Genomic DNA, 27,421 nt, shown 5'->3' with positions numbered 1-27,421 from the left:
CTGCGGAATCCATTCAACGTTGGTATCTTCTCGTGTGCAATGGACGGTCCACATTCCACCGACGATCTCATGCATGCCTACATTTTGTATTACGTGTCCCTTCACATCTCAATTGACAAGGTACGCCACTCAGTAAAATATCAGATCATCCGTGAAATTATAAATTTTCTCACCCAATTTATGAGGGGGTTGATTCTTTCGCATCCCAGTGAAAGCGAAAGTCACAGTAGCAATAATGGCTTCTATGCTCATATTACCACCAGTTTCTTCCTTCAGCAATTGCTATAAGTTTGGTGGTAGACATGTTTTGGGTTTCAATTCTATTCCTACCAGGCCCATTTTTGGCCGAAGGATAAGTTCTATATGTAATGGAAGCAGAAGCCCACATTTGAATGCCTGTTCTTTTCTTAATGTTGGGAAGAAGTACAGACACCAGATTTCAGTGGCAGCAGATTCAAATGCGGGAGAGGTGAGTGGATTCATTTCCTGTAGACAATCAAGATGTGTTTTTTAATTTTTTTTGATTCCAATTTGCCAATAATTTTGTCTTGTTTTGGTAAATGTGTGCAGGGCATAGCAAATGAGAACAATAAGCAAGCGGGCGTGGATTACAGAGAGAGCCCATCTTATAAACAATGGGATGCATTGACATCTACCATTGCAGGCTGCTCTACTATACCCTTTCTTCTTCTGCAACTCCCCCAAATACTCCTCAATGCTCAGAATCTATTGTCTGGAAACAGAAGTGCACTTCTTGCAGTGGGATGGCTGGTACGAAACCCTTTATCTTTTCATGGTTAATGCCGAATCCTGGTTTCCTATTATTTGGGAAGAGATTTTGAAACGAGAAGAAATTTTATTTTGAAAATTAATCACTTATAGAATCAATAATCCTAACAGATAGACGCATATTTATAGAAGCAACCTTCTAAACAACTAGAAAAGATAGACGCATATTTATAGAAGCAATCTTCTAAACAAGTAGAACAGATAGACGCATATTTATAGAAGCAATCTTCTAAAAAAGTAGATATTTTGAATAAGTAAACGCATTCATGATAAGTGCTACAGACCATTTTGGCCTAAGTAATGTCATTCTGGCATAAATTTTGATTTTCTCAAGTTGTCTTATAAGGAAAAGTGCTCTGCTATGCCTGGACTATATCGACGGCTTGGTGTTACTTTCACGTTCTGGAATGATACAGGGATTTTACAATGTTGCGTAATTTTTGCATGAGAAATTGAGGTTTTTGTTGTCTATTCATTTAACTGTTTTTCCTGATAAGAGAATCTATATTTGTTATCTAGGGCATAAAATGGGTGGTTCAATAATTCCCTTTGGTTTTGCATGTTTGGAAAGACACCGTATAGTTATTTAAGAAAAACAAAATAGTAAACATGAGGTTTGAACGGTCTGTTAGAATGAGTGAAATGTTTCTTGGAAAAAACTGTGTTTTCAGTTTTGTTCACATCCATGTTTTTATCATACTCCTGACCCATCGTCCAGATGAGGAAGAATGATGGATGGATTGCAGATTGAGCTCAAGAAAAAGTGCCCAAGAGAAATAAGCTAAAAATATTAAAAAATAAAGAGAGTAAGGAGAGGAAAGACGGGTGTTGCAGCACAATAGGAAAAGTGTGGGTGGGGGAAAGGCAAAGAACGCTAACGGGTTAAAAATAAGGGGAGAAAGAAAATGATCAAATAAGGGGCGAAGTCTAAGGAACAACCATAATAACATGAAAGAATTAATGGGGGTAAGAGAAGAAGGGTGTAGATTAGAAAGAGATATTATTAAAGGAGTGGGAAGATTGCAACAAAGAGATAAGTGCTGAGAGGATCCGAGATGAAGGAGAGGAAAGAAGTGGGTAAGGGGGGAATGGTTCAAACTTAAAAGAATATTTTTGAGAGATAGCGATGGAAGTGAGAGTTCAGGGGAAAGAGGGGTTTCCGTTTAAACTATATTTTTTTTTTAATTTACGGAGTGCAGAGATTATGTCTATGTTTATTATCAGTTGTCCCGAGAAGCTCAGACCTCAATTCTCATCTCTATTGAGATTATGCGGGTGTTTGTTAATTTTATTCATTTCCCTCAACTTTATCTTGCAATCATTTTCCTCTTTTGCTAGGATTTTGGTTTTTCCTAAGCAAATGCGGTGCTTGGCATTGAATGCTTGTTTGATGTTAGCACCATGCACCATGCACTGTTAAAATTTGAATGGATTTTAGGATTGATTATTATTGTTTGCCAGGGTTTTATTCAAGTACCCTGGGGAATTCCTTTTACACTGTTACATGTGTCAACATGTCAACTTTTTAAACTTTTTATATGTACAGTTCAAACTATGTATCCCTTGGGTTTTGACCTAGTGACCAAGCTTTTGGAACAAAGCCAGCCTTAGCATTTAATCTACACCAAAAGGGCTGGACAAGGCCAAGTTAATGATCTTATTTTTTTTCTTAGAGTATAGTCTTGCAGCACTGTTGGGAGATATATGCTCTTGCTTTCCAGCAATTGCACCTGTTTTTTTCATAGCACCTCTATTTTCAGCTATGACACTTGATAATTAAGGGAATCATAGGTACATTACTAGATGTGATGATGGTGCAGAAAAATTACAATCTGCTTGTTTGGGGATGTCATAGATTGTTGCTTGCACATCCTCAATCCTGTTTGAGAAGTCCTTTCGCAGGTTGAGTATACAGGGTTCAATATGTAGACTGACACAATTTTCACCTCATGTATTCCTATACAATGATGTGAAGCCACTATGTTAAAGTTCTAGTGTCTTATCAGGACACGTCTCTTGTGTGGGTCCAGTTGATTCCCCACAAAGCTGGACAGTGCTTGTATATCCTGAGGATTGATGATTCTGATTCCCTTTTTTAGTATGTGAACATACTGTCTGTATATTGTTAGTGTCATTAATTGCAGTGTCTTCTAGAAGTTTGCCAGCCAAGCCTGGTATGATTTTTGACTCAAAAGATGTTATATAATGTTGGGTTAACTGGGTCATTGGAAAACCTATCTTTTAATTTATTCTATACAAAGATTCCTATTGTATGGTGTGTTGTTTAAACAGTTTATAGCTGAAATTATTTGCATTTCAAGTTGCACATTTAGGAAGCCCGCAGGTTATATTCTGAAACCAAAAGTTGAAAATGAGGCAATTCTGATATGTTATATAACATCTCATATTGAGTGGAATTTGGTTGTAATTCAGGGACAACTAACTGGAGTGTTGGGGAATCTCTCCTTACTTTCATATTTTGCGAAGAAAAGGGAGACTGGAGCTGTGGTTGTTCAGGCAGTGGGAGTCATATCAATATATGCTGTCATCCTCCAGCTTGCAATAGGTGGGGCCATGCCTTACACCCCATTCGTTGCCACTTCTGTTGCTGTTGGCTCAGGGTTAATTTTGAATTTTCTCAATTACTACAACCTTCTTAATGCTGGCATTTGGAAGTTCTGGGAAGATGTTATTACTGTTGGTGGGCTTTCTGTTCTTCCTCAGGTATTGATGCCTCATATTTTAAAGTTGTTATTCTGTGACATGGTAAAATCATTTTCACTCACTATTCCTTATTTAAGTCAACTTTCTCTAATATTTTACACTCTTAAAATCCTTGAGTAGAAACACACTCAATTGTCAGAAATCCAACGATAAAAGTTGGAAACTTTAGAGTGGAGACCAAGACTCCCCGTTTTATCAGTTTAACATTTTTTGTTTTGTGAATGCCAGGTTATGTGGTCGACTTTTGTTCCTTACCTGCCACAGAGTATTTTGCCAGGAATTTTATCATTTGCGGCAGCTTTAACAACTGTTATTCTGGTAGGCTTCATATTCTTTTTTTGTTATGCAAACATATAGGAGCTAAGTTGTCAGAATGATGTACAAGTGCACCAAATATTGACCTTATGATTATACTATATGACATAATTGATTTCTTATTTATAAAATAATCTTGAGTAGGATCGCTCTGGAAGTTATTCTTTGAGAAGTTTCATTGGAGACTACATGTTTGACTATTTATTTGTTTAAACAAATATAATTGTTTACAATACTAATTTGCACGGTCTTCCACCCTAAATTAAATTCAACCTTCTTTGAAACTTCAACTGGGATCCTTATGCTGAATCATACAGGCCCGTTCTGGAAAACTCTCAAAAAAGGCAGTGGAATTTGTGGGATCAATTTCAGGGTGGACTGCTACTCTGCTATTTATGTGGATGCCGATAGCACAAATGGTCAGTGTTATCTCCTGTTCATATTTTCTTGCTCATGAGTACCTAACTTCCATTCTGTTTTGTATAAAAAATCATGATTAAGACCTAATTTCTGATGTAACAGTGGACAAACTATCTCAATCCAGAAAATATTCGAGGTTTGTCTGTTTATTCATTGTTGCTGGCAATGATTGGGAATGGTCTTCTGGTTCCACGAGCCCTGTTTACTCGTGATGTTATGTGGTAATTATCTTGTCACTTCTTTGAAATTTCATATTCATGTTTGAGAAATAACAGTCTTTAAATCACAACTATTATATCCTGTAACATTTGAATCACTGAAACTGCTTCTGGTAGGCTCCTTATTCCAGTTTTTGAAAATGTTTCCTCATCACAATTTTTTTTGTGAACTCTCAAAAGGGGCCTGAAACTTTCTGGAAGATGAAGATGTTTGCATCCAGAGCCATGTTTGATTTCTAGAATATTCCACAAGTTTTCAATATACTGTTTTCAGGAAATTTTTAAGTTTTCAATACCATTTCCAAGAGTTTTAAATTTATACAAGTTCTGTTATCAAGAAAAAGGGGCAACACAGACAAAAGTTCTGAGCCCCAAGTAATTTCTATGTTGTATTTATACCCCATACTCAGTTATACAAAGGGAACAAGGAGTTAATCCAGACTGTCTTAACTAGGTAACATAATACTGAAGCAGAGAACATTCACAAAACATTACATATCACATATGGAGCTCCGGTATAGTGTATTATCAAAGATCATTTGTGTACATTTATATAGATCATTCTATGTTTTCTATATCCTCGTATCTCCTATTGTCATTACATATATTCCTTAAATCTTTCAATATCTATATCTTCTCATATTACATACTATCTCTCTCTATTGCATTACATCTTTAGCTATACAAATATTTATCTAATGGGGCGTGACCCATATATACTCCTATTCTAATTGTCCCTTCATTTTGAATTTTTGAGGCTATGAAAGCTCTCTGTGGTGAAGTGTGGCGGGATCTGCGATGACTGTGCCTACTCTGCCTTTATCCTGCCAACATCATCCCCCATTCCAAAATGTTGGCTTGTACTCAAGCCAACTCTACTGCGCTGGAAGAATACCCTTATAAATCTCTTTAAGGTTAGCAAAAGTTCTATCCCATTGTGTTGTTGCTTGTTGTAGCTGTTGACTCTGCGCCTGAATCCCTCCTGAAGGGTTTTGGAAATGTGAATCTGTTGAGCCATCTTCTAAGACTCTTGAAGAATTTTGGTGATGTGGGCTAGTTGCAGGCTTACTACTACCTTCAGCTGGTGAAACTTATGCCTTGTTTGGTACTGTTGGTCCTATAGCTATTGGAACTGTGCATGGAGGGTTTCGATTTATACCTAGGATTGACTATCTGTATCTTGTAAAGCATCATATGTTGTGGCTACTTGAATGATCTGCACCTCTAGTTGATCCATCTGAACTTTAATAGGCATCACAGTGGTCCATAATAAGCAAAATCAGTAGAGAACATTAATGTCTCCCTCAATGTTCTTTAGTAAACTAATATGAGCTTCAAGGGTAGAGTGTGTGATGACACACTTATTCCTTTCCTTGTCCATTCTTGTGTTCTATAGTTCAGCCATTATTTGTTGCTGCATGGCTTTCTTTGCAACTAAGTGTCCTGTAGGATCCCATCTACCAATGTCTTCAGTTGCACTGCAAGGGGTTTGTTGATGTGTCTTTTGTACACATGTGAACACATAATAAAATACCAAGGTATCTTATCCTCTCTTGAACAAAGTTTCCCGACTGCTGAAGATCTCGCCGAAGGATCAGTTGGAGTAACTCCAAGGTTCTTGTATGTAGGGTCTCTACATAAGGATAAGCTCTTTGCGGTACGATGTGATTTTGCTGGAATCACAAGGGGACTTACATTCGATGACCTGAACATCTGATTTGCTTTGGATATTGCTAGAACGTGAGATTTTACTGGTTCTAGATTTTGAAAAAAAAAAGGAAAAAGGGGAAGGGTTGAAACGGGATTTATTTTTAATTCTAAGAATGTAAGAGCAATGAATGACCTTTGATGAAATTTTAACTAAGTCTTGCTTTGACATCCTAGGACCATCTCCACAAGGTTAGTGCGATCTTCTGAGGAAAGCTTTATAATGTTCAGATCACCGCTACAAGCATGGACACCATCAGGCTGAGGCATATCAATGAAGAAGCGACAATTGAAGTTAAGCTTAAGCTGAATGATTCCAGTTGACTACACAAGGCAAGTCTGCAATCAACAAATTGCTAGTAGTATGGATATACATATTTCACCATCGATCATACACATTTCTTCCACTCATCTAATAACATGAAATCAAATTTGAGAAGTATAGAGACCATGCAAATTGTTGAATCGACCCATAGAATTCACCATTTCTTCAATGAAGTTTACAAGTCCTTTACAACAACATCTTGGCAACAATCTTTGCCTTCTCTTTCTACTCTACTCTAACTATTTCCTATTCTCTGACTATTCACTATTATCTATTCTCTATCAACCAACTATTAACTATTAGCTAACTATTAACCCCTAGCTATTAGCTTGCTATTCTCTTTTAACCCCTACAAAATGAAGAGCTTGAGCCTTTTATAATACTCTCAATACAATTCAATGGCTCAGATCAATTTGAGATCAATGGCCAAGATTTTACAATGAAAACCCTAATTAGGGTTTATTACAACAAACTCAATTTTGGCCAATAAAATAATTGCATTATTTGGACACATGTCTTCTCTGGAATATTCGACCAATGGATAACCGGGGTAGGTACATCGAAGTTAGTGTCATCTTTGATGAGTCAGGTACATTGAATCTGGACACGTCGTGGTGGACCAATCTGACTGGAGGAGTGATGACTGGGATGCCACCTTGCTTGACACTTGTAACTTGGTAGATGTTCAATTTGATGATGTTGAGAAGATAATTTTAATTAACTCTTCTGAAACTATCTGCTTCTTCAACATACCCTTGCTTTAACCTCCTTTGTCTTTGATGTGCAGGATGGATGGTGTACCTTTCCTTGAAATGCTGGACTGGAAGAGGTCGTCCTTGATGATGATGGACTGGAAGAGGTCGTCCTTGATGATGATGGACTGGAAGAGGTCGTCCTTGCCCTGGCCCGGTCTTCTTTCATTTGCAAAACAAACCATAAGATTGTTAAGGACACATAATATATTTATTCTAACATAGCATTTTCTACCTTAAATCATCCACAAGAAGACATCAAGATGAAGTTTGCTCAAGATTCTTTCCAGGGACAGGCTCCATAAGAATTTCGCCCTGGACCCTTTGGAAGGTTCAGGAGCGAATTTTGCATTCCTGGTTCAAATTCTTCTCACTTTGTGATTGTACTTGCTTAGATACATGCCCAAGGATGCCCTCATTCTCAACCAACACCAAGCTTGATGTAAATTTGGGGGAAAATAGAGGTTTTAAGTATTTCGCTCTGGACCCTTTGGAAGGGTCAGGAGCGAAAGTCAAGTTTTAGGTCACAACTCTTCATTTCCTTCACTTCAATTTATCTTGCAGGGAAAAGCAACATCATTTCAAACTCAACCACACCTTAGGACTCAAAGCCTTGGCTTGACACAAGGAGGAATAGGTAGATTGAAGAATTTCGCTCTGGACCCTTTGGAAGGGTTAGGAGCGAAATTCAAGTTTTAGCTCAAAATTTGCATTTTTAATGGTCAAAAATCTTTCAAAGGCATTCCAAATGGCTTCTCTCACCCTAGTCTAGGCCTGACTTCACTCAAAATTTGGAGAAAAGGATGGTTTTAGTGTTTTTCGCTCTGGACCCTTTGGAAGGGTCAGGAGCAAATTTCTCTCTATGCTTGTTTTCCCTCACTCAACTCCATTTCTTTCACTTTCTATACTTGGAATCTCATCCTTGGATCCCTCTCCCATGCTTGCAACATTTGTTTGACCTCAAAATGACTAGAAAAGAGAATTTCGCTAGGAATCATGGCCAGGGATAGGACCTATAATGAATTTCGCCCTGGACCCTTTGGAAGGGTCAAGAGCAAATTTCTTCCTCTAGCCCAAAATCATCATTATTCGAGACAACAATCCATTCAAGGGCAATCTCAAGGGCTTCTACCATCTTTATCTAGGCCTGGCTTGGCACAAATATGAAAGGAATAGATGGATTTTAGAATTTCGCTCAATTCCTTCAAATTTGATAATCACCGGCAAGTCAAAGTCACACCTAAGGACACTCCCAATCCTATTTTACCTTGAACCACCCTAGACTTGGCATAAAATTGAGGGAAAAGAGAGGGTTGGAGAATTTCGCTTTGGACCCTTTGGAAGGGTCAGGAGCGAAAATCTCATTCTAGGCTTGATATTTCATTTTTTTATTGCTTTCCATCATCCCTCAAGGCAAGAACATGTCTATCCTTATTCCAACATGTCTTGGACACTAAGAACTGGACCTAACAAGGAAGATAATGAGGTCCATGAAGATTTTCGCTCTGGACCCTTTGGAAGGGTTAGGAACGAAAATCATGCTTTAGGCTTGATTCTTCTTCTTTTCAACTCCAATTTCTTCTGGGAGGCAAACATAGACCATTCTCCTGGCATCTCCATCTTGGTCCTAACTTTGGCTAAAGGGAAAATGAGTGTTTTCAAGAATTTCGCTCTAGGGTCAGGAGCGAAAATCTTGTTTTAGTCTAAAATCCTCCATTTCCTCCACGTCTAGTCATTTCCTTAGGCAAAAATATGTCTAACACTTCCACACATGCCTTAGAAACTAGGAAATTAGTCTTAACAAGTGAGAATTTGAGGTTTATAAGGATTTTCGCTCTGGACCCTTTGGAAGGGTCAGGAGCAAAAATCTTGATTTAGGCTAATTTCCATCATTTTGTAGTCTTAAACCTTTCTCTCCAAGGCAAACATGTATCCAAGTCTCCTCAACTATGCCTCAAAAATCCAAAACTTGGCCATATGAAAGAGCAAAATAGAGGAAAAGGTGAATTTCGCTCTGGACCCTTTGGAAGGGTCAGGAGCGAAATTCATGTTTTGGTCGAAATCCTCCATTCTTCCACATTCTATCACCTCAAAAGGTAAAGACATATCATTCTCCTTCCAACTACGCCCAAGGAACTAGGTTGGTAGTCTAAGCAAGGACGCAAATAAGGCTTATGAAGAATTTCGCTCTGGACCCTTTGGAAGGGTCAGGAGCGAAATTTGACATTTTAGCCTCTCCGTTAGGATCATTTTATGGAATATAACATTTAAGTATAAGAAAGAAGAAAGATTTAAGTTATATTCCATATATATTGTCAGGATGTTTGAGAGTGGTTTCGGACCTCCAGGAGTTATAATGCAAATTCTAGTTTTTGGAGCATTCTTCAGTTTTCCAGACTTAGTGAAATTTTAGGATCAGGACATTCCAGACAGCCAAATTTCAGGGCATTTGAAGATCAAGATGACATTCCAGACTTCATCACTCACCAACTTGACCTAACTCGAACCTTCAAATATGATATTCACTCACCAAGCAAGACACAATTAGCAACAAGAGCAGAACCAAGCCCTAAGCAAGACTCTCAAAGAAACCCTAATTCTGGGGCCCTGGGGACTCACCCTCGCTCAAGCAGAGCCTGCCATCCTAGTGATACCTCTGGCAATACTCAAAATGCAAAGGCTAACAGACAAACCCTAAAAACCTAGAAAGCAAACCCCAGAAAGCAAAAAAGTAGGGGTCCCCATTTGCAATGGGGTGATGTGTGAATACGTCACAACAGGGTTGAGAAGAATCCCCTTGTATTTGAGGAAATTTGTCTTTGATGTCTTTCACCAAATCTTCTAAATACTTCGAACTGTCTACATGCTGCTTCAAAATTACCTCTATTGTCGTTTGGTGTAAGAGATTCCCCAATTGGAACTTGTGAAGAGGAGAAATATTGCTTATATCAATCTGTGATCCTACAAGTGGGAGTTGGAGCATCTGTAGTGATGTGATTGGTTGTATCTGCTTTCGTCAGGCCAAAAAGTCCTTGATGTACTGCATTGGTGAGGTAGCAGAGGAAGGAGTATCTAATGTTTTCGAAGGAGAAGGGATACCATGATTTGGAGGCTCTAACTTAGAAGAAGTAACCTTTGCATATTTTGCTTCTTCCTCGCAAATTTGCTGGTAGGCGTTATTGATAGCTGCCTTAAATCTCTATTTGGATGTGCTTGGTCACTTCTAGCTTTCCAAGAATCAACGTATCAAGCCTCTGTTTTGACCGCAATTCTTTGGTTGGAATTTCAATAATCTTTTGTTTTTGAGGAATAGTGGTAGGGGCTATCTCAATGGCTAACTCTGTTAGTTTTTCTTGTTCGTTCATTGCTTGCTCCCTTATGAGTTTGAGCGCAGTAGCCAGTTGCTCTAGAAGGTGGTCCATTAGATCCTTAACAGTGGTATTAGAAGCCACCATATACCCGATTAAGGCTTTTTCTGTGACGAGCTTTTTAGGCGCTGCCATGTGTAAAGTTTATTCAATTTCAATTGAAGAACAAGTTATATTACTAATAATGCTATGTGATTAATATTTCTAAATTCAATGTCTAATAATTTTGATTTATGATGCAAGCTGAAGGAGAGAGATCATTTATCGTTTTCTATGTCTTCTCCAAATGATTCTTGTCGGCCTTTATATGTTTAGGCAATCGATCAATAGATGTCTTGACCAGTCATGCCGTTTAGGCATGATCGATCAAGGCACCTATTGATTGGTGCCTTTTCTTGCCTGATATCGGTTATTATTTGGCATTTAACAATTATCATTAATTATGCAGCCCGATAATGAATCGGTGTTTGATAACAAAGCGGGGTTTAATTTTATGTTTACTCGATACCACTACATTGCGGGTTTTATAACATAACATTATATGTTATCGGGTTAATACCCTGATAACATATTAATGTCGATTCATAAAATGAATCGCCATTAATATGCTATCGGGTTTATTAGCCCGATAGCATATAGATCAATGCTTATCATATATGCATAGTGTTAACAATTGCTAATAACAGTGACGATATTTATAATTTGACAATCATCTGTTAAAACCTGATTATCATATTCAAATCGGAAAGCATAGCAAAGAAGAATAAACAATAACAGAATTAAGGAGGTCAATTGCAATGGTTAGAGATGTCTTATCTTGCAGAAGCTATTATGCATTAACACCATGTCTATGTAGATTTCCAAGGTTTTTTCTCGCACCTCTTTGCGAAACAAGCCATTGCAAAATTGATCTTTGTCGACCAAAGGTGCTACTTGCTTCAGAGTGGAATCATCTTCTTGTAAATTATGCTTCTCTTCCTCTTCCTCTGGGGCGACTTCCCAATAGGATTTCTCCTTCTCGTTTGTTTCCGCTCTGCACTCATTTGAAGTAGAGCTACAAAGGCCTCTTCTTTTGATGGCTCCTTTTGTGGTGGTGTGATAGGTACTCTTTTCTTTAGTTCCCTTATGCTACTCTCACAGTGTGTTGATTCTACTGTGGGTGTGTTGACCTGTAATCGTCCGGACCTCTGTGGAGTGATAGTGCATTGTTGCTCTAGTTTTGCCTTGGGAAGGCATCATTTTTCCCTTAGTTTTTCTTTGTTCTCTCCATATGCTGCTCTGATTTCTTTTTGACCACATTGTCCATAAACTCTCTATATGTTGTGAACTTTTCAGCTTTTGGATCCTTGGGGAGGCTGAGCAGTGTGGCTGCATATGAATCACTCTTCACATCTATTAACTCGTATGGTAATTGAGGAATCCAGGAGTTTTGTGGTTAAATTGCTTCCATCAATTTAAAGTCTTTGTTAGCAAGGAATTCAATTGTATCCATATACTTCCGAACCATGTCATAGGAGATCCTTTCTCTATCTTTCATCTTCTTTTGGAATGATTTGAAAAATCCCTAGTATGTCGCGGTGTAGAGGTAGCATCCTTGAAGTGTCGAACATAATCTTGGATTTGTGTGGCAACTGGTCTAGTGGTTTCCCAAACTTTCCTCACAAATGCTGGTAATTCATTCATGAAATAGATTGCTAGACAAATAGTTAGGGTATTGTTGTGACCTTTTTCACACATCTCCCCATTGCAAATTGGGACCCTCTCTTTTCCTGCTTTCTAGGGTTTTTGTTAGTGTCTTGTGGCCTTCCGCTTCATTTTTTGCCAAGCCTTGCTCAGTTTTGAACGGTTCAAGTCCTAGAGATTGAAAGCTAGTTTTTGCAAGCCAAATGATACCAGAGTCCGGATACCACCAGAGTGCTTAGAAAGGCCAAAGGACGAAAATCGCAATTGATTTGGACGAATTTGGACAACTTTCAGCCCGATCCCCGGTATGGCTATTTTTAGAAGGTTTTTCCTATTTTTTAGGGATGCTTGCTTTTTTCTTTTTCGGGATGCGAACCTAGGGTTCACGCTTGCACCACTGACCAGCTTCGACCGGAACTCGAAAATTCCAAGTTTTGACCTAAAAAGCCAAATCCCTAGATTTTAGGGATCATACCGCTTTTTGCTTTTTCAGGATGCGAATCTAGGGTTTGCACTTACACCACTAAGCAGCTTCGACCGGAACTCAAAAATTCCAAGTTTTGACCTAAAAAGCCAAATCCCTAGATTTTAGGGGGCGTGATGCCTCAGATGATCCACCTAGGCATGGATTTCAAATTTCAAGTTAATCTAGTTAAATTTGATTAAGCTGTGAAATTTTGAATTTTTTCTAAGAAATTTGGCTGAGTCTGGAATGTCATCTTGATCTTGAAATTTGACTAAGTCTGGAAAATTGGAGAATCCTCCAAAAACTAGATTTTGCATTATTAGTCCTAGAGATCTGAAACTACTCTCATACATCCTGACAATATATATGAAATATAACTTAAAGTATAAGAAAGAGAAAAATGTTATATTTCATATATAGTCCGCCCTCCTTGATGACCTTCCTAAACTTTGCCCTATGTTGAGAGATGCCTAAAGTCCGCCTTGGAAAGGTCATCTCAAACTCCGCCCTCCTTGATGTCTCATGAAAGTCCGCCATGCTTGAGGAGGTAATCCAAAAGTCCGCCATGTTGGGAGGTAGACCAAAAGTCCGCCATGTTGAGAGGTGTCTAAAGTCCGCCATGTATGTTGGAGAGGCTATGAAGAGGTAGCATAGAACTCTGCCCTATGCCTTGCTTGTGAAGACATCAAACTCAGCCCTCAAGGAGACCTTCCTAAAGTCTGCCTTGAGAGGCTTCAAAACTCCGCCATGTCTTGTGGACTCTCCAAAGTCCGCCCAAACTTGTTGGTGAAGATGGTAAGGACATCAAAACTCCGCCCAAGCATGTCAAGTGGTGGTCATGCCTCTTAAACTACGCCCTATGCCTTGTGGAGTGAGAAAAGAAGATGTGGGAGCCTTGTCCAAACTCCGCCCTCCAAGCATGTTGAAGCCTTCAAAGTCCGCCTTGGTGGAGGTGACACCAAAGTCCGCCTTGGTGGAAGTAACACCAAAGTCCGCCATGCTGGTTGAAGCCCAACGAAAGTCCACCATGTTGAGGAAGATAAAACTCTGACCTAGGCCTTCAAAGGTTGTAGAAGAGTGGGTCTTAAAACTCCGCCATACCTTAGGGTAGAGCCCAAAAGTCCGCCATGTAGAGGTTAAGTTGGGGAGGCCATGAAGGGAAGCCTTCAAACTCCGCCCTATGACTTGGGGTCACATCAAGAAAGTCCGCCCTATGCCTTAGTAGCCCTTGGTGCTAAGCATAATGTTGAAGAGCCTTATGAAAACTCCGCGCTAGGCCTTGAAAAGGTTGTGAGAGAGGTTCAAGAAACTCCGCCCTCCAAGCAAGTTACCAGAGCTTCAAACTCCGTCCTAGTAGTCATCCTCCCAAAGTCCGCCTTGAAGAGGGAAAGGGAGGGTCTGCCTTGGTGGAGGTAGCATCAAACTCCGCTATAGGGAGACCTTCCTAAACTCCGCCATGCCTTGAAGAGGTAATAAAGTCCGCCCAAGTTTGATGGATGTGAAGGTAAGCCTTCAAAAGTCCGCCTAAACATGAAGTCAAGCAAAATCAATAAAAATGCAAGTGATGTCATGAAAATCCTTCAAGATTTCGAACTTAGAAGCCAAAATGGAAAGTTTTCAAAAAGAGAATATTGGAAGATTAATAATTATTTCAACTTATAAGCCAAATTGGAAACTTTTGGAAGATATTTTCTTCAAACTTAGAAACATGACAACACTTTCCTAAAGAGTGAAGTTAGAATTGGAAGTACGAGTTGGAAGATTTTAAGGGTTTCTAATCGAGGATTTAGTGTTATTTACAAATACTTCATTGCAAACTTCATTTCTACACCAACAAGTTCGAAGTTACTAAGGAGAGCTTAGTAAAGTATTTCAGTTTGAAGATCATCTGGAGAAAGTTTTGGATATTGCTGGAAGTTGAATAACTTTTTTGATAAAAGTTCCACAGATTTTTGGAGAAAGACAACTAGTACGAAGAAGAATTATTGAACCTTTTCTGAATTTTCTGAGTGTTCTTGAGAAAATTCTAGCCCTACTTCTATCCATTCGAAGGTCAAACTAAATTCATGATATAGATTTATGGATTTTTTCTGAATATTTTCCAGAATTTAATAAATGATTTTTCGAAAATTTTGGAGAAAGAAAATCATTTTTTTTTGGCTAAGTAAGAAAGTTTTTCAAAGCTATGACACTCAGTGTTGATTTACGATCACGCCCATCCTTGAAATTGAAAGGTTTTTCAAAAGAAATTTCAAGTTCTTTATGGTTAAGTATAAGATGAAATTTTCCGACACTTAGCCGTTTGTAGCCTCGATTTTCTTTAATCCAAGACAGATTTCTAACTTATTTTCCTTTGGTTTTATAGGTTGCAGGAGGAAATAGAAGCGGGATCATCATAGAGATCGCAGCTGGAGTTTCAAGCCAAACGAAAGATTGAGGACAAGTTCACAAGCAAGGTTCATTCGGGCATAAAGATAGCCAAAATTTGGCTAAGTATGGGAAATGTTTCACAAAGAAAATTCCAATTTCCTCAATTATGATAAAGGCATGGAGAAATTCTTCTCCAAATTTCAGGGTATTGAGAGGGAGGGCATTGTAGAAGTTGAGAAAGCCAACTTCACAGACCCCGAAGATCACCTGCATGCAAATAACCTGTCACAGAGAAAGAGAGAGAACGAATACAAGGGTTTTGGCTCTGACAAAGAGAAAAGATGTATTATCAGAGGAAAATGAATCAAGAATATGAATAATACAAGAGATCAATCGTTATAAAGGAGATCAACACCAAAAGGAAAACCTAACCCTAAGGTGTGAGCATTTAATAATTAAATATTAATTATTAAATGACTAATGTATGCATAAAGAGAAATCTTAAGAGGAGAGCAAAGTTAATTAATTACTTTACTCTAACACCCCCCCTTAAGATGAGCTACAATGCAGCTACAAACAATGCAGAAGAAAGCAAAGGAACTACAATGCAAAAGAGTAAACTTGGGTCCCGGCAACAAGGCCTGATCAGGTACCCAATTACAACCAAATCTCTATAAAGTGGAGAAATAGAGAAAACCTCATGGGAAAAACTCTACTCCAAAAAGAGATGAAAGAAATAAATGCACTAATAACAAAAGGATAGGAGGTGGATAACATGATACCCCCCATAGACAACTTCTATCATATAAGTACATATACAATGGTCTCCATAGGAGAAAAAGAAAAAGACTAGAAGCCCCCCCCACAATGAAGAAACTCCTGTCGCACATATGGATGCCTGAGGTAGAATCCAGAAAGAGATCTTGAAGCGGCATATAATATTCCTCCCCTTGGGAAGAAATGGATCCAAAGGACGAAGATGAAGAAACCCTGTGAAGAGAGAAGAATCAATCTGTCTCAAGATGTGTGCCATAATAGGATGCTGAAGAATCCCTCTATCTGAACTGAAACAAAAGATGTCAAATCCAAACTGAACTGAAGACTCAAAAACTGCAACCTCTGAATGCACAGATGATGGTGGGCTAACAGCTGGAATATGGCTGTCAACAAAGAGGAGCTGAAAATCCTCAAAGTAATCCTTCAAGTCTGCAATATAGGACTCTACAAACAAAGATGAAATGCCTGCAAGATAAGAATCCCAAGTAGCCATGTCTGAAAGATGTATGATGTCCTGCTTAGCTGAATCAATAGGAGCCAAAGAAGAGGCAATATCAAACTGATCAGGAACAAAAGGAGATGATGTTGATACATGTATAATCTCAGTCTGAAGAGTAGGAACTGTGAGACAATCCTCTGATTCATCGGAATATGTAAGGGTGTCTAAATATTGAAGTTCCTTTAAAGTATCATGATCAAAAGGTGTGTTATCTCTCCAACCAATGGGTACAAGACAATCTGAAGCAGGATCCTTTGGGAATGGAGAAAGACTGGGGTCTCCATAGATCTCCCAAAGACGTGTCCAAAGTGAGTGAGGACAATCAATGCCCGATATAGCCCACACAGTGTCAGAATCAACACTAGACAAAATAACTCCTACTATGTGATTTCTAATGATATCCCAAGCTATTTTTCCCTCTAAAGCTGCTGGTTCAGGTATGAGATCATACAAATAAGGCAAAATATTAAGCCACCTACAGTGTGTAAGTATGCCCTTTGCCCATGACTCATAATTACCCCGTTCTAGAAATACAACTGAAGTGTGAGTAGAAAAACCCATGATAACTCTTCAAATTAACAAATCTGAGACTAAATGACTTGAATACTGATAAAGCAGATCAAATAAAGCCATCCCACGCAAACAAATCATTTCCAAGTGATGAAATGTCCAAGTAATTGACAGATGTGTGAAAACACAAAGTACTGAATGAAATGTACCTGGTGTAGATTCTAGAAAAATAAATGACAGATCTGGAAAGAGCACTGAAACCCCTTTCCAACGCCTATTCGTTTGCGAAAAACGGAGTCCGTATGCAAAAGATATGGCTCCTGGAGTGCAAAAAACTTGTTCTAACTTTGATTGGCAAAAAACACTGCAAAACGGCAAAATCAGAGAAAAAGACCTCCATCAATTAGATCGGGCTCGGAACCAGCTTTCCAACGCCTATTTTCATTCGAAAATCCGAGCTAAAATGCCCGAGTTATGCCCGATTTCGTGAAAGAGCTCCAAAAGACCCAAATAGGCCCTATAGCCCTCAAGGGCTAAAAAAAATAAGCCCCTGGTCCTCTGGGCGACCAGGGGCGTGCACAGGGGGCGGCGGCGCGGGGGCGGCGCTGCTGGCGGCGGGCGGCGCGCAGGTGGCGGGCGGGCTGGGGCCGGGTGGCGCTCGGGCGGGAGGCTCTCAGCGGGCGGCGCGGCGGGGGTTACCACCGGCGGCGATGGCCGCCGAGCTGCGGAGCAGCGGCGCGGCAGTTTCACTGTCTGCGCCCGGTTTTGTTTAAAAAACCGTGGTTTTTATATTTTTTTTAAATTTTTTTGTTGAATATGCGCCTTGGTTTTCGTGCCCTAGGGCCGTACGGCCTTGGGGCAAAAAAAATTTGCCTCCTGGTGCAACTGTGTCCAAATCGGACGAATTTTATATGGAAATAGGGGTTTTTGGGCGCTATGAGCTCAACGGTGAGGTCCGTTTGGGCTCAAAGTGCACCGAAAAAAAAATACCCCCTATTCCAAAATAAAAAACAGAAGACAAACACAGATCTGATGCAACCAAAACCTGGATCTCAAAATCTTTCAAAAGTCTGAACAAGCTGCAGCAGATCCAGCTTTGATACCATGTAGAAGTTGAGAAAGCCAACTTCACAGACCCCGAAGATCACCTGCATGCAAATAACCTGTCACAGAGAAAGAGAGAGAACGAATACAAGGGCTTAAAAAAAAAATTTGCCTCCTGGTGCAATTGTGTCCAAATCGGACGAATTTTATATGGAAATAGGGGTTTTTGGGCGCTACGAGTTCAACGGTGAGGTCCGTTTGGGCTCAAAGTGCACCGAAAAAAAAAATACCCCCTATTCCAAAATAAAAAACAGAAGACAAACACAGATCTGATGCAACCAAAACCTGGATCTCAAAATCTTTCAAAAGTCTGAACAAGCTACAGCAGATCCAGCTCTGATACCATGTAGAAGTTGAGAAAGCCAACTTCACAGACCCCGAAGATCACCTGCATGCAAATAACCTGTCACAGAGAAAGAGAGAGAACGAATACAAGGGTTTTGGCTCTGACAAAGAGAAAAGATGTATTATCAGAGAAAAATGAATCAAGAATATGAATAATACAAGAGATCAATCCTTATAAAGGAGATCAACACCAAAAGGAAAACCTAACCCTAAGGTGTGAGCATTTAATAATTAAATATTAATTATTAAATGACTAATGTATGCATAAAGAGAAATCTTAAGAGGAGAGCAAAGTTAATTAATTACTTTACTCTAACAGGCATGATCACAGCGAATACCTGAACAACTTGATCCCATCATTTCATATTTGCAAGGGGTTATCTAGAGCTTTTACCCTCCCCCTGAGCAACATAAATTGGCAGTTGAAGGCAGGATCGTCATAGGAAACACAAATGGAGTTTCAAGCCAAATTCAGATTTGAAGACAAGACCACGAGCAAGGTTCGTCCAAATAAAGGCATGGAGAAATTCTTCTCCAAATTTCAAGGTATTGATAGGGAGGGCATGATCATAGCGAATGCCTGAACAACTTGATCCCATCATTTCATATTTGCAAGGGGTTATCTAGAGCTTTTACCCTCCCCCCGCGCAACATAAATTGGCAGCTGAACGCAGGATCGTCATAGAAAACACAAATGGAGTTTCAAGCCAAATTCAAAATTGAAGACAAGACCACGAGCAAGGTTCGTCCAAGCATAGAGAGGGCCAAAATTTGGCTAAGTATGAAATACTTCACTAAGGGATTTCTTCTCCAAATTCGAGGCACTTGAAAGAATCTCAAGGTATTAAGAAAGAAAAGTTCTCAAACTTGGTGAAAATATGGAAAAGTTAAATAAACTTCCAACTTCTTGAAGGATTTCATCTCCGGAAGGCATTGAAAAAGACAAGCTCCCAAGCAAAATCAAATGGCGATAAGAAGGAATCAAATTTCCATACTTAGACAATTTCTTGACACAAATTGGAGAATTCAAGGAAGAGATCCAACACGTTGAGGTGGCGCCTCGTCATCTTTCGACCAATCAGATTGCTCCAAGTCAGCATGTCCAGGTTCAATGGACCTGGCTTATCCAGAAGCTTCTAGAAGGGCACACTTCACAATGTAACAACCTTCTATTTTCATCGATGGTTCATATTTAGCAAGGAGGACAAGTGTCCCAAATGTAATTTTCTCATTGGTCGAGGGTAGTTAGTTTTGGGAAACCCCAATTAGGGTTTGTAGCTTTCAATTTGGGCCTTTGATCACTGTTTGATCTTGGCCGTTCATTTATTTTTTGAAAACTATATAAGGCTACCTCCTCTCATTTGGAGAGTGAGGTTTTTGATGTATTGTTGCTTAAGGTCATTTCCAGATAATATATTGCATGTGCGCTGCTTTGTAATCCCTATTGTTTGAATGATTTGCATGGTTTCAATTTCCTCAACACTTAGTTAGAATTAATTTAGATTTGCTTTCATTGTTGTTAATTTGAATGAAGGATTTGAAAAGTGTCAATTGATGGTGCATCTCCGCTCATACTTTTGGTAAATGGATGATTTCCATCTTACCGTGCAAAGTTAGTCTGAGCCCGTCTCCTGTGCATCCCAACATCTCAATCATAAGCACAACCCATTGAAGATTGCACTGGCTTTGTATAGTTGTCCCTAGTGTGGCGAAGCAAGGTTTGGTTTCTCGAGAGCACTCAGTTGATACTGTCTCTGGAGTTCGTAGGAGTAGGTTAGCCTTCTTAACCCTATCTCTTTTCCCTTTTTTTTGAAAGTCTAAATCCTAGAAAATCCTAAAAAAAAAAGAAGAGCCTAAAATTGCTAAATCCATCTAAGTCCAGCAGTTCAAGATACTTGTTAAATGTAAGTCCCCCTTGAAATTTCGGCATACACTACCCAAGAAGCTATTCCACTAAAGTCGCTTGTTCGCACATATAGACCTTGGAATCAGTAGTGATTTTTCAGGAGAGGATAGAATACCTTCGGGTATCCTATCCTAATGTTTGGTAGATGATAAAACAGACACCAACAGGTACCATATTGGAATTGATAATGTGACTATTTGGCATGATCCAAGTTCTCCAACAACGCCTAGCGCAAGACTTCACAGAGGTCAATGTCCTTCCCCTCCACCACCATATGATATGTCATATGAATAGAAGTTGTCGTGAAGGAATCCTACTTGTTGGTGAAACATACTTTATATTTGATGCCCATGATGGCATATTTCACGGCAGGGTTTGTGATTTTTGTGACATCCAAACTTTTTCCATTATAGGTGGCTCCAATTAGCTTGGTGACCTCCACATTCTTTATGGCCTTCTTTGGTGGTACTTCCTTGTGTGCATATAGACATTGACAGCTTGCACAACCTCTTTTGGTATTTGGTAGGGCCGATCCAAGTAGAAATACTCATCATGGATTTTGCTTAGAGTTATGCAGACCCATCCTTCTTTTGTGAAGTTGGGGAACTCTCTCCACACATCAAGCTTCTTTTTGCTATGTGGCTGTACTATGGTGAGTAGTTCTTGGTTCCAGTCTCTAGCAAGGTGAGCCTTAGGGCTTCAAAATTTGTATGGTCTATCTTAGTGAGTGGTGCATGTATGTATTTTTGGATGTCTTTGGTGTAGATACTATTGATGGGGACTTTAGAGAATGCTCTAGGTGGGTTGGTCTCCATGGATATATAGGAAAACTTTTTATATTTAGGCCTTGGCTTCTTAGAAATATCAACAAGAATGGGGGTCACCATTTCTATGAGGGAGCTAGGAAATGCTAGGGTTTGGAATTGGAGTATAGAAGAGTGTAGGAATAGAAAGCGAGTGTGAGAGTAGAGTGGACTATTGTGACAGTGACCCATGTTTATAAATGTGGAGCTAGGGAAGCATCTTTAACGTTGTAGCCGTTTTTCCATCTTCCTACAGTTTTTTGCCCATTAACATTTCTATGGCATTATTTTGGCGAGTTACTTTTCCTTTAGATTATGATACACTTATCATACACAATAATACAAATAATTTAATGTATTCACCATGTTTATCTTAGGGTGTGTTTTTTAATTTTATTTTTTTTGATATCTCATTTTATGTGCTTAGGGTTGGGCCGAAAAAATGGGTGTCTAGACTCAAACCTAATTAGTAATGGTCACTTCTCTGGAATTGACTTGTACATGGTGGGTATGATAAGGCTTGTAGGGCCTTAATATGTATCTTCCCCTTTTCCAATTTCACGCTTTTGTTGTTATGCATAAACCCTATACGGTGAAAATCTGTGTGCTCTTTTGGCTTATAAATTGTGAGGGAGGGACTGACTGCCAATTTTGAATAGGTTTTCGATTTTTATGTGCCATCATTTCCTTGCGGTGAGTTCTAGAGAGTTTTAATATTGGCTTTGTATCATAAATGCTCTTCGAAACCCATATACTTTCAGGAAATTTAACTCTTGCTCACCTTGCATCCATGCATCTAGGACTTCTTCACTATCTATGCTAGTATTCACTATCTAGCTCAATTTCTCTCCTATACGGTGAAAATCTGTGTGCTCTTTTGGCTTATAAATTGTGAGGGAGGGATTGACAGTCAATTTTGAATAGGTTTTCGATTTTTATGTGCCATCATTTCCTTGGGGTGAGTTCTAGAGAGTTTTAATATTGGCTTTGTATCATAAATGCTCTTCGAAACCCATATACTTTCCGGAAATTTAACTCTTGTTCACCTTGCATCCATGCATCCAGGACTTCTTCACTATCTATGCTAGTATTCACTATCTAGCTCAATTTCTCTTGCACTATAGGGATCTTCTTCTTCATCTGTAGTGGGCAAATTTGAGAATGAATATATGACTATTGAATTATCTTCTTCATTTCTATCCTAGGCAACTTCCTCTACATATGTTCTATCTTCTTCATCTCCTAAGGGGATGTGGACCACCCTATTTTCATCTGCAAAAGAGATCTCTTTTCTTGAGTTCACAATGTTGTTGGCGTTGAAAATCCATTTTAGGCCTAGTCGTGCTCTAAAAGTGTTGAATGGTTCCTTCATCTCTACTACTTCAAAATCTGCTAGTTGTTTTAGCCCATGTATATTCACCTTTACATTCTTCCATGTACCTGGTTTCTCCATGGGGTTTTGACCAGCTTCAGTCCACCTACTCTGTCCCAAGTGGTTGCCAAAATGATATTGATATCCGCACCTAAGTCTACCAAAATATGTTTCACCTTAACATTATTGAGATAAACGGTGATCAACAGAGGTCCATTTTTTCAACTCTGGTTTTCTATAATTTTGTTGATATGTGGTTGTTTTTGTTTGTTCCAATATTTTCCCAATTGTTTTAATTTAACCAACAAATCTTTTTGCTGGGCCAAAGAGGCAAAGCTTTTTAACATCAGTATTTCTTCTTTGGAAAAGCAAGCCACTTCTTCACTTTACTGTTACTGTTGTGTGATAGTTTGTTTGGCATTCTCTACTATTCTATCATTCTTTTTTTGTTAGGCTGGAAGTTATCATATTCCTCTTTTCTAGACCAGACTCTTCACTGATTTCTTTAATAACTTTCGGCTTATTTCTCCCTGTATCTGTCCCTTGGTTGGTTAGTACCACAACTTTCCCTTTTTATTGTTTACTTTCTTATTCTTCAGGGTTTGCACTTGATGTTCTTTAAAATATTCCCCATTTGAAGTATCCAATAACTAGTTGTCTATTTTCTGGCATCCTCTGACACCTTGCAGGGGAACTCTCCTTATCACCCTTGCTGCTCTATTTCCTTGCAAGTCATCACTCCTAGAATGCCGTGGGGCATTCTGAAAAATATTGTTGTACCATTTCACATTAAAAAATATTGTTGTACCCATTCTCCACTTATCCCTCAATATAGTGAATTCAATTTGGCTGATGCTGTTTTTAACTCTACTTGGATAGCAACCGCTTTTCTTTCTCCTTGTGCCTTGGAGCATTCATTCTTTAGTTGCCCTTCCCTTGAATGGTATGAACACCAAATCTTCTGCTTAGGCTTCTTCACTTTTTATTGAGCCCTTGCTGCAAGGTTAACTATTTACCACCAATTGTATTGAAGGCTTTCTTCTGTCCATCTTTGTCTGCCTTCCTCCATGGTTGGGCCTCAATGTGGTAGGCCATGGTGATCACATCCATTATGTGTCAAATATTCTCCCATCTAACACTGCTCTAATGTCCTTTTGCAAACCGAAAATGAACCATTCAATCTTTTGCTTATCAGTTAGTGGTTCCTCCAATTTCGACATACTTCTTTGTAGCTTTTGGCGTATGCATTCACTGATTCATCTTCCTTTTGGACTAGTTCCCTCGTCTTGCTTACACTCTCTATTACGATATCTAGAGTGTCAAAATTAGCTAGGAAGTATTTATTCATTTCTTCTCAATCCTTGTCATGTTTTGGATAGGCCTCTTTTAACCAATTCAATGTATCTTTTTGCAAGGAGGCGACAAAGTCTAGTAGTTTAATTTTGTCCTCTTCTACTTTCTACCTTGCCCATAGTGACTCCAAAAGGAAAACATGTTTCGCAGCCTCTATGGTATCTTTTCCTAACACTGTTAGTTTGATTGTTGAATTCATTTTGGTCTTTTGTTTTTCTGTTTTGGGTTTGCAGAGTGGTGGAGTGTTTGTCTTCTCCTTCTTGATGCTTTTAGTATAGGGGGCTTATGCTCTCTGTCCTTATCTCTTGCCAACTTTATCTCGAAATAATCTTCTCCTAGAGTTTCTTTCCAATTTTCTGCCTTATTCTCTTGTTTGTTTGTTCTTTTTTTGTGTAGTACTTCCTCAATAGATATCCTCCTAGTCTTATATGGCAGAAGGGATGGGTCTTGGTCTAGGGGTTGTGACTCCTCGTAGCACCTCATCACTTTTTTATTTCTTAATGACATTTCATCAGTTAGTGAACATAAATTTTCTCCCAAATTAAACATGGCTTTCTTTTCTTTCTTCATTTCTTCTTTTCTTAATTTCTTTATACTCCTGTTGACCAATTCCTCCAAATATTCCTCTTGAATGGACATAACTTTCTTTGAAGTTTTTAAAGAATTCAAGAAATCTATCATCTAACTTGACTATCATGTTTTGATAGATCTGGTTTGATTGTTGGGCATTTAGAGAGTTGTAGGGATTGAGCCTTTGTGCTATTACAGTCTCCTAACAACAACGTATTAATTTTTCCATAATCATCAATGCTCTTCTCCAAACTTGATATTAGTTGTCTTTCTTTTTCCCATTGTGAATTTCTTCGAGGCCTTCCATTCTTCTTTTCCAGTTTGTTTTCCTTTCTCCCTTTTGGCATCACCTACCTTGGCGTGCTCAGCAGCACCCTCATTGGTGCACTCACTCCTCATCTTTTCCACATTTTCCAATCTCTTACAGTGTCTTTATTCCCTTTCAACATTCTGTCTTTGTGTTCTTTGTTTGCCATTCAGACTAGCCATGTTCACTTACCTTGTTAATTCAGTTTTGCTCTTTAATCTCTCTTGAATTCTTGTTATCTCTTTTGGCCATGGGTGTGTTTGATTTGGAATTGCATTACTGCTTTATCTTTTTCAATGTTAGTTATTTGGTATCTTTTCTATCTGTCGTATCCTTTTAGGGATTTCCTTTGGAGATCTCTCCTCTTTCCATTCTCCATCCCCCTAGTGCCTAAGCGCCTTTCACGAGGCAAACACCAAGGAGACAGTGCCATAAATTGTCAGAAAATTTCATCCTTTTTCCTACATCTTTGCCTAGTTTAGAGTTTTAAAATTGAAGCATATCCTTTTTGTCCTTCATATAACCTAACCAGGGTCTTGACAACAGGACCTATGTTAGCAAGAAAAAGAAGGAATACAGACCAATGTATGGAGCCCCAAGTACTTTTTGTGTTGTATTTATACCCCAAACTCAGTTATACAAAGGGAAGAACGAGTTAATCTGGACTGTGTCTTAACTAGTTAACAGAATGGAACTCTGGTATATTTGTATTATCAAAGATCATTTGTGTACATTTGTATAGGTCATTCCAACTTTTCTATATCCTTGTATCTCCTTCTGTTATATATATATTCCTTAGTCTTTCAATATCTATCTCTTCTCATATTACATACTATCTCTCTCTGTTACAATACAAATATCTATTTAATGGGAGGTGACCCATATACACTACTCCTATACTAGATGATGTCCCTTCAGTTTGAGGCTCCACAAGTTCTTTGCGGTGAAGTGTGGTAGGATCTGCGGTGACTGTGCCTACTCTGCCTTTATCCCGTCAATAAGCTCCTTTTCCAAAATTGTTTCTTTCTGTTCTCCATTTCTTGTTAAGCCTACCACAATATTTCTGCAGTTATATGACGGCTGATCTACATGTTTCTGCTTCCAATACCCATGTTTCTGAAGTTTCTAAGTACCAGTTTCATTTCTTGGTGCGACATAGATTGTAACAGTTGGGATGATGCTTGAGACGTTGAGAAAATACGAAAATAGTAAAATTTTCTTCATTTCCTTGCAGGTTCACAGGTTCATCTTGGGCAGCCTTTTTATATGGTTGGGGAAATATTCTTTCTATTTACATGTAAGTTTCTCAAGTTACAATCAGCATATGGACACCCTTAAACACTCTTTTGCACTATTATTGAAATTTTAATAATTCAATACAATTCAATTTATATGCATATAAAGTTCAATATTTGAACTTCTGAAAGTTGGGGAAGGTGTTTAAAATGTAACTATGAATTAAGTTCTCCAATTCTTTTGCAGTTGTGGAGGCATTGGTGGCATGTATTTTTGGGCAATCACCAGCGCTCTTCTATTTTCAATGGGTCTGTCTTTTTTCCTTTCTTCTTAATTGGAGAGACATAAATACAGCAAGGAAGTCCATTACAACCATAGGAATTAACATTGTTATTTTGGATTGTATTTGATTTCTAGTTTCTGGTTTTTTTATCCATACAGGAACAATATATTGGAGGGATGCAAAGGCTTACGGGCTGAGTTCACCAGTTGATTCTCTTGGACAATTAGCTTTTGGCCGATAGCAAGTTAAGTGGGAGTCTTCTCTACCTTGATAATGACTACAAAAGTTGCATTGATTTGAGATTCAGTTGAGATATGATACAAGCATTTGACAAGAAATGCATTTAGCAGTTGCATGCTGCTGCAAGAATGAATGCCACTCTGGCTTGAGGGACCATATATGTTTGGTTCTGAAATTCTTCTTCATGTTATTGTGCAAAGGACAAGGGTGGAAAAGAAGAGACCATTCTGTTTAATTTCTCGTTACAAATTTTCTTTGTTGGCCTCTGTAAGGCACACTTGTGTAGATGGACTATGTAGGAATCATTTATATTTTTCTTCGATTATGATTCTTTGTGGAAAACGTGGAAGATTCCTCTGTATGCATAAACTGGGCATGTGTTTGTTTCTCAAGTTGATGATGTTGTAAATTAAATTTGTGTTTCAAGATTCAAAGATTGTACTCTTCACTGAGCATCATTAGTTTTCTATATAAATCTGAGAAATAATCACCTTAGTGTTACTGTTTTGACTCCTTCCTGTGCATATTAGATAGGATAAGCCCATGGATTGCTACCCTTGCATGGTGACTACAGCTTTATTATTGCCAGTATACACTGAGACTTACTCTTTCAGGGAATGATTTAATTCATTGGGTTCTGTCATTTATGTCTAACCTTAGACATAAATTCTATTTTAAATTGTATTTTGGTGGTTGTTAGTAGTGTGGGATCTAGTACACATCACATTGACGAGAGTGGAATCCAATCAAAATTTAGACAAAAGAAGCTATTTATTTTTTTACGTCATTCCCAAAGAGCTGATGGTGCTCATAGAAAGGAGAGGTAATATATGGGCAATATTTCAAGGTGTTTCACCATAAACCTTAAATTCAAGTTTCACTTAAAGCATATCTTAGCATGATTGACAAGCTTGTCCCAACAAGATTTCTTCTCCATTAATTTTTTGTGACAATTATAAATTTCTTCTTGTAGAACTTT

General features: G+C 38.7%; 1 protein-coding gene across 1 annotated transcript; it reads left to right on the top strand.

Moving 5' to 3' along the window:
• The first annotated feature begins 84 nt into the window (after positions 1-84).
• Positions 85-26,876, top strand: LOC131066773 (maltose excess protein 1-like, chloroplastic). The gene is made up of 9 exons (XM_058001612.2): positions 85-469; positions 571-771; positions 3,223-3,513; positions 3,742-3,831; positions 4,146-4,247; positions 4,351-4,469; positions 25,918-25,980; positions 26,166-26,227; positions 26,361-26,876. Exons 1-9 carry the CDS (start codon positions 236-238, stop codon positions 26,441-26,443), a joined length of 1,245 nt encoding a protein of 414 aa, XP_057857595.1. The 5' UTR covers positions 85-235; the 3' UTR covers positions 26,444-26,876.
• The last annotated feature ends 545 nt before the right edge of the window (positions 26,877-27,421 follow it).

Source organism: Cryptomeria japonica, chromosome 2, assembly GCF_030272615.1.
Source record: "Cryptomeria japonica chromosome 2, Sugi_1.0, whole genome shotgun sequence".
Taxonomy (NCBI): Eukaryota; Viridiplantae; Streptophyta; class Pinopsida; order Cupressales; family Cupressaceae; genus Cryptomeria; species Cryptomeria japonica.
This window is presented reverse-complemented; position numbering and strand designations above follow the sequence as displayed.

Excerpts from the sequence above, each read along its gene's own strand:
- LOC131066773 (XM_058001612.2), top strand. The coding sequence starts at position 236 with ATGGCTTCTATGCTCATATTACCACCAGTTTCTTCCTTCAGCAATTGC. Across the intron at positions 470-570 it reads CAGATTCAAATGCGGGAGAG|GGCATAGCAAATGAGAACAA; the intron begins GTGAGTGGATTC and ends AAATGTGTGCAG. Across the intron at positions 3,832-4,145 it reads CTTTAACAACTGTTATTCTG|GCCCGTTCTGGAAAACTCTC; the intron begins GTAGGCTTCATA and ends TGAATCATACAG.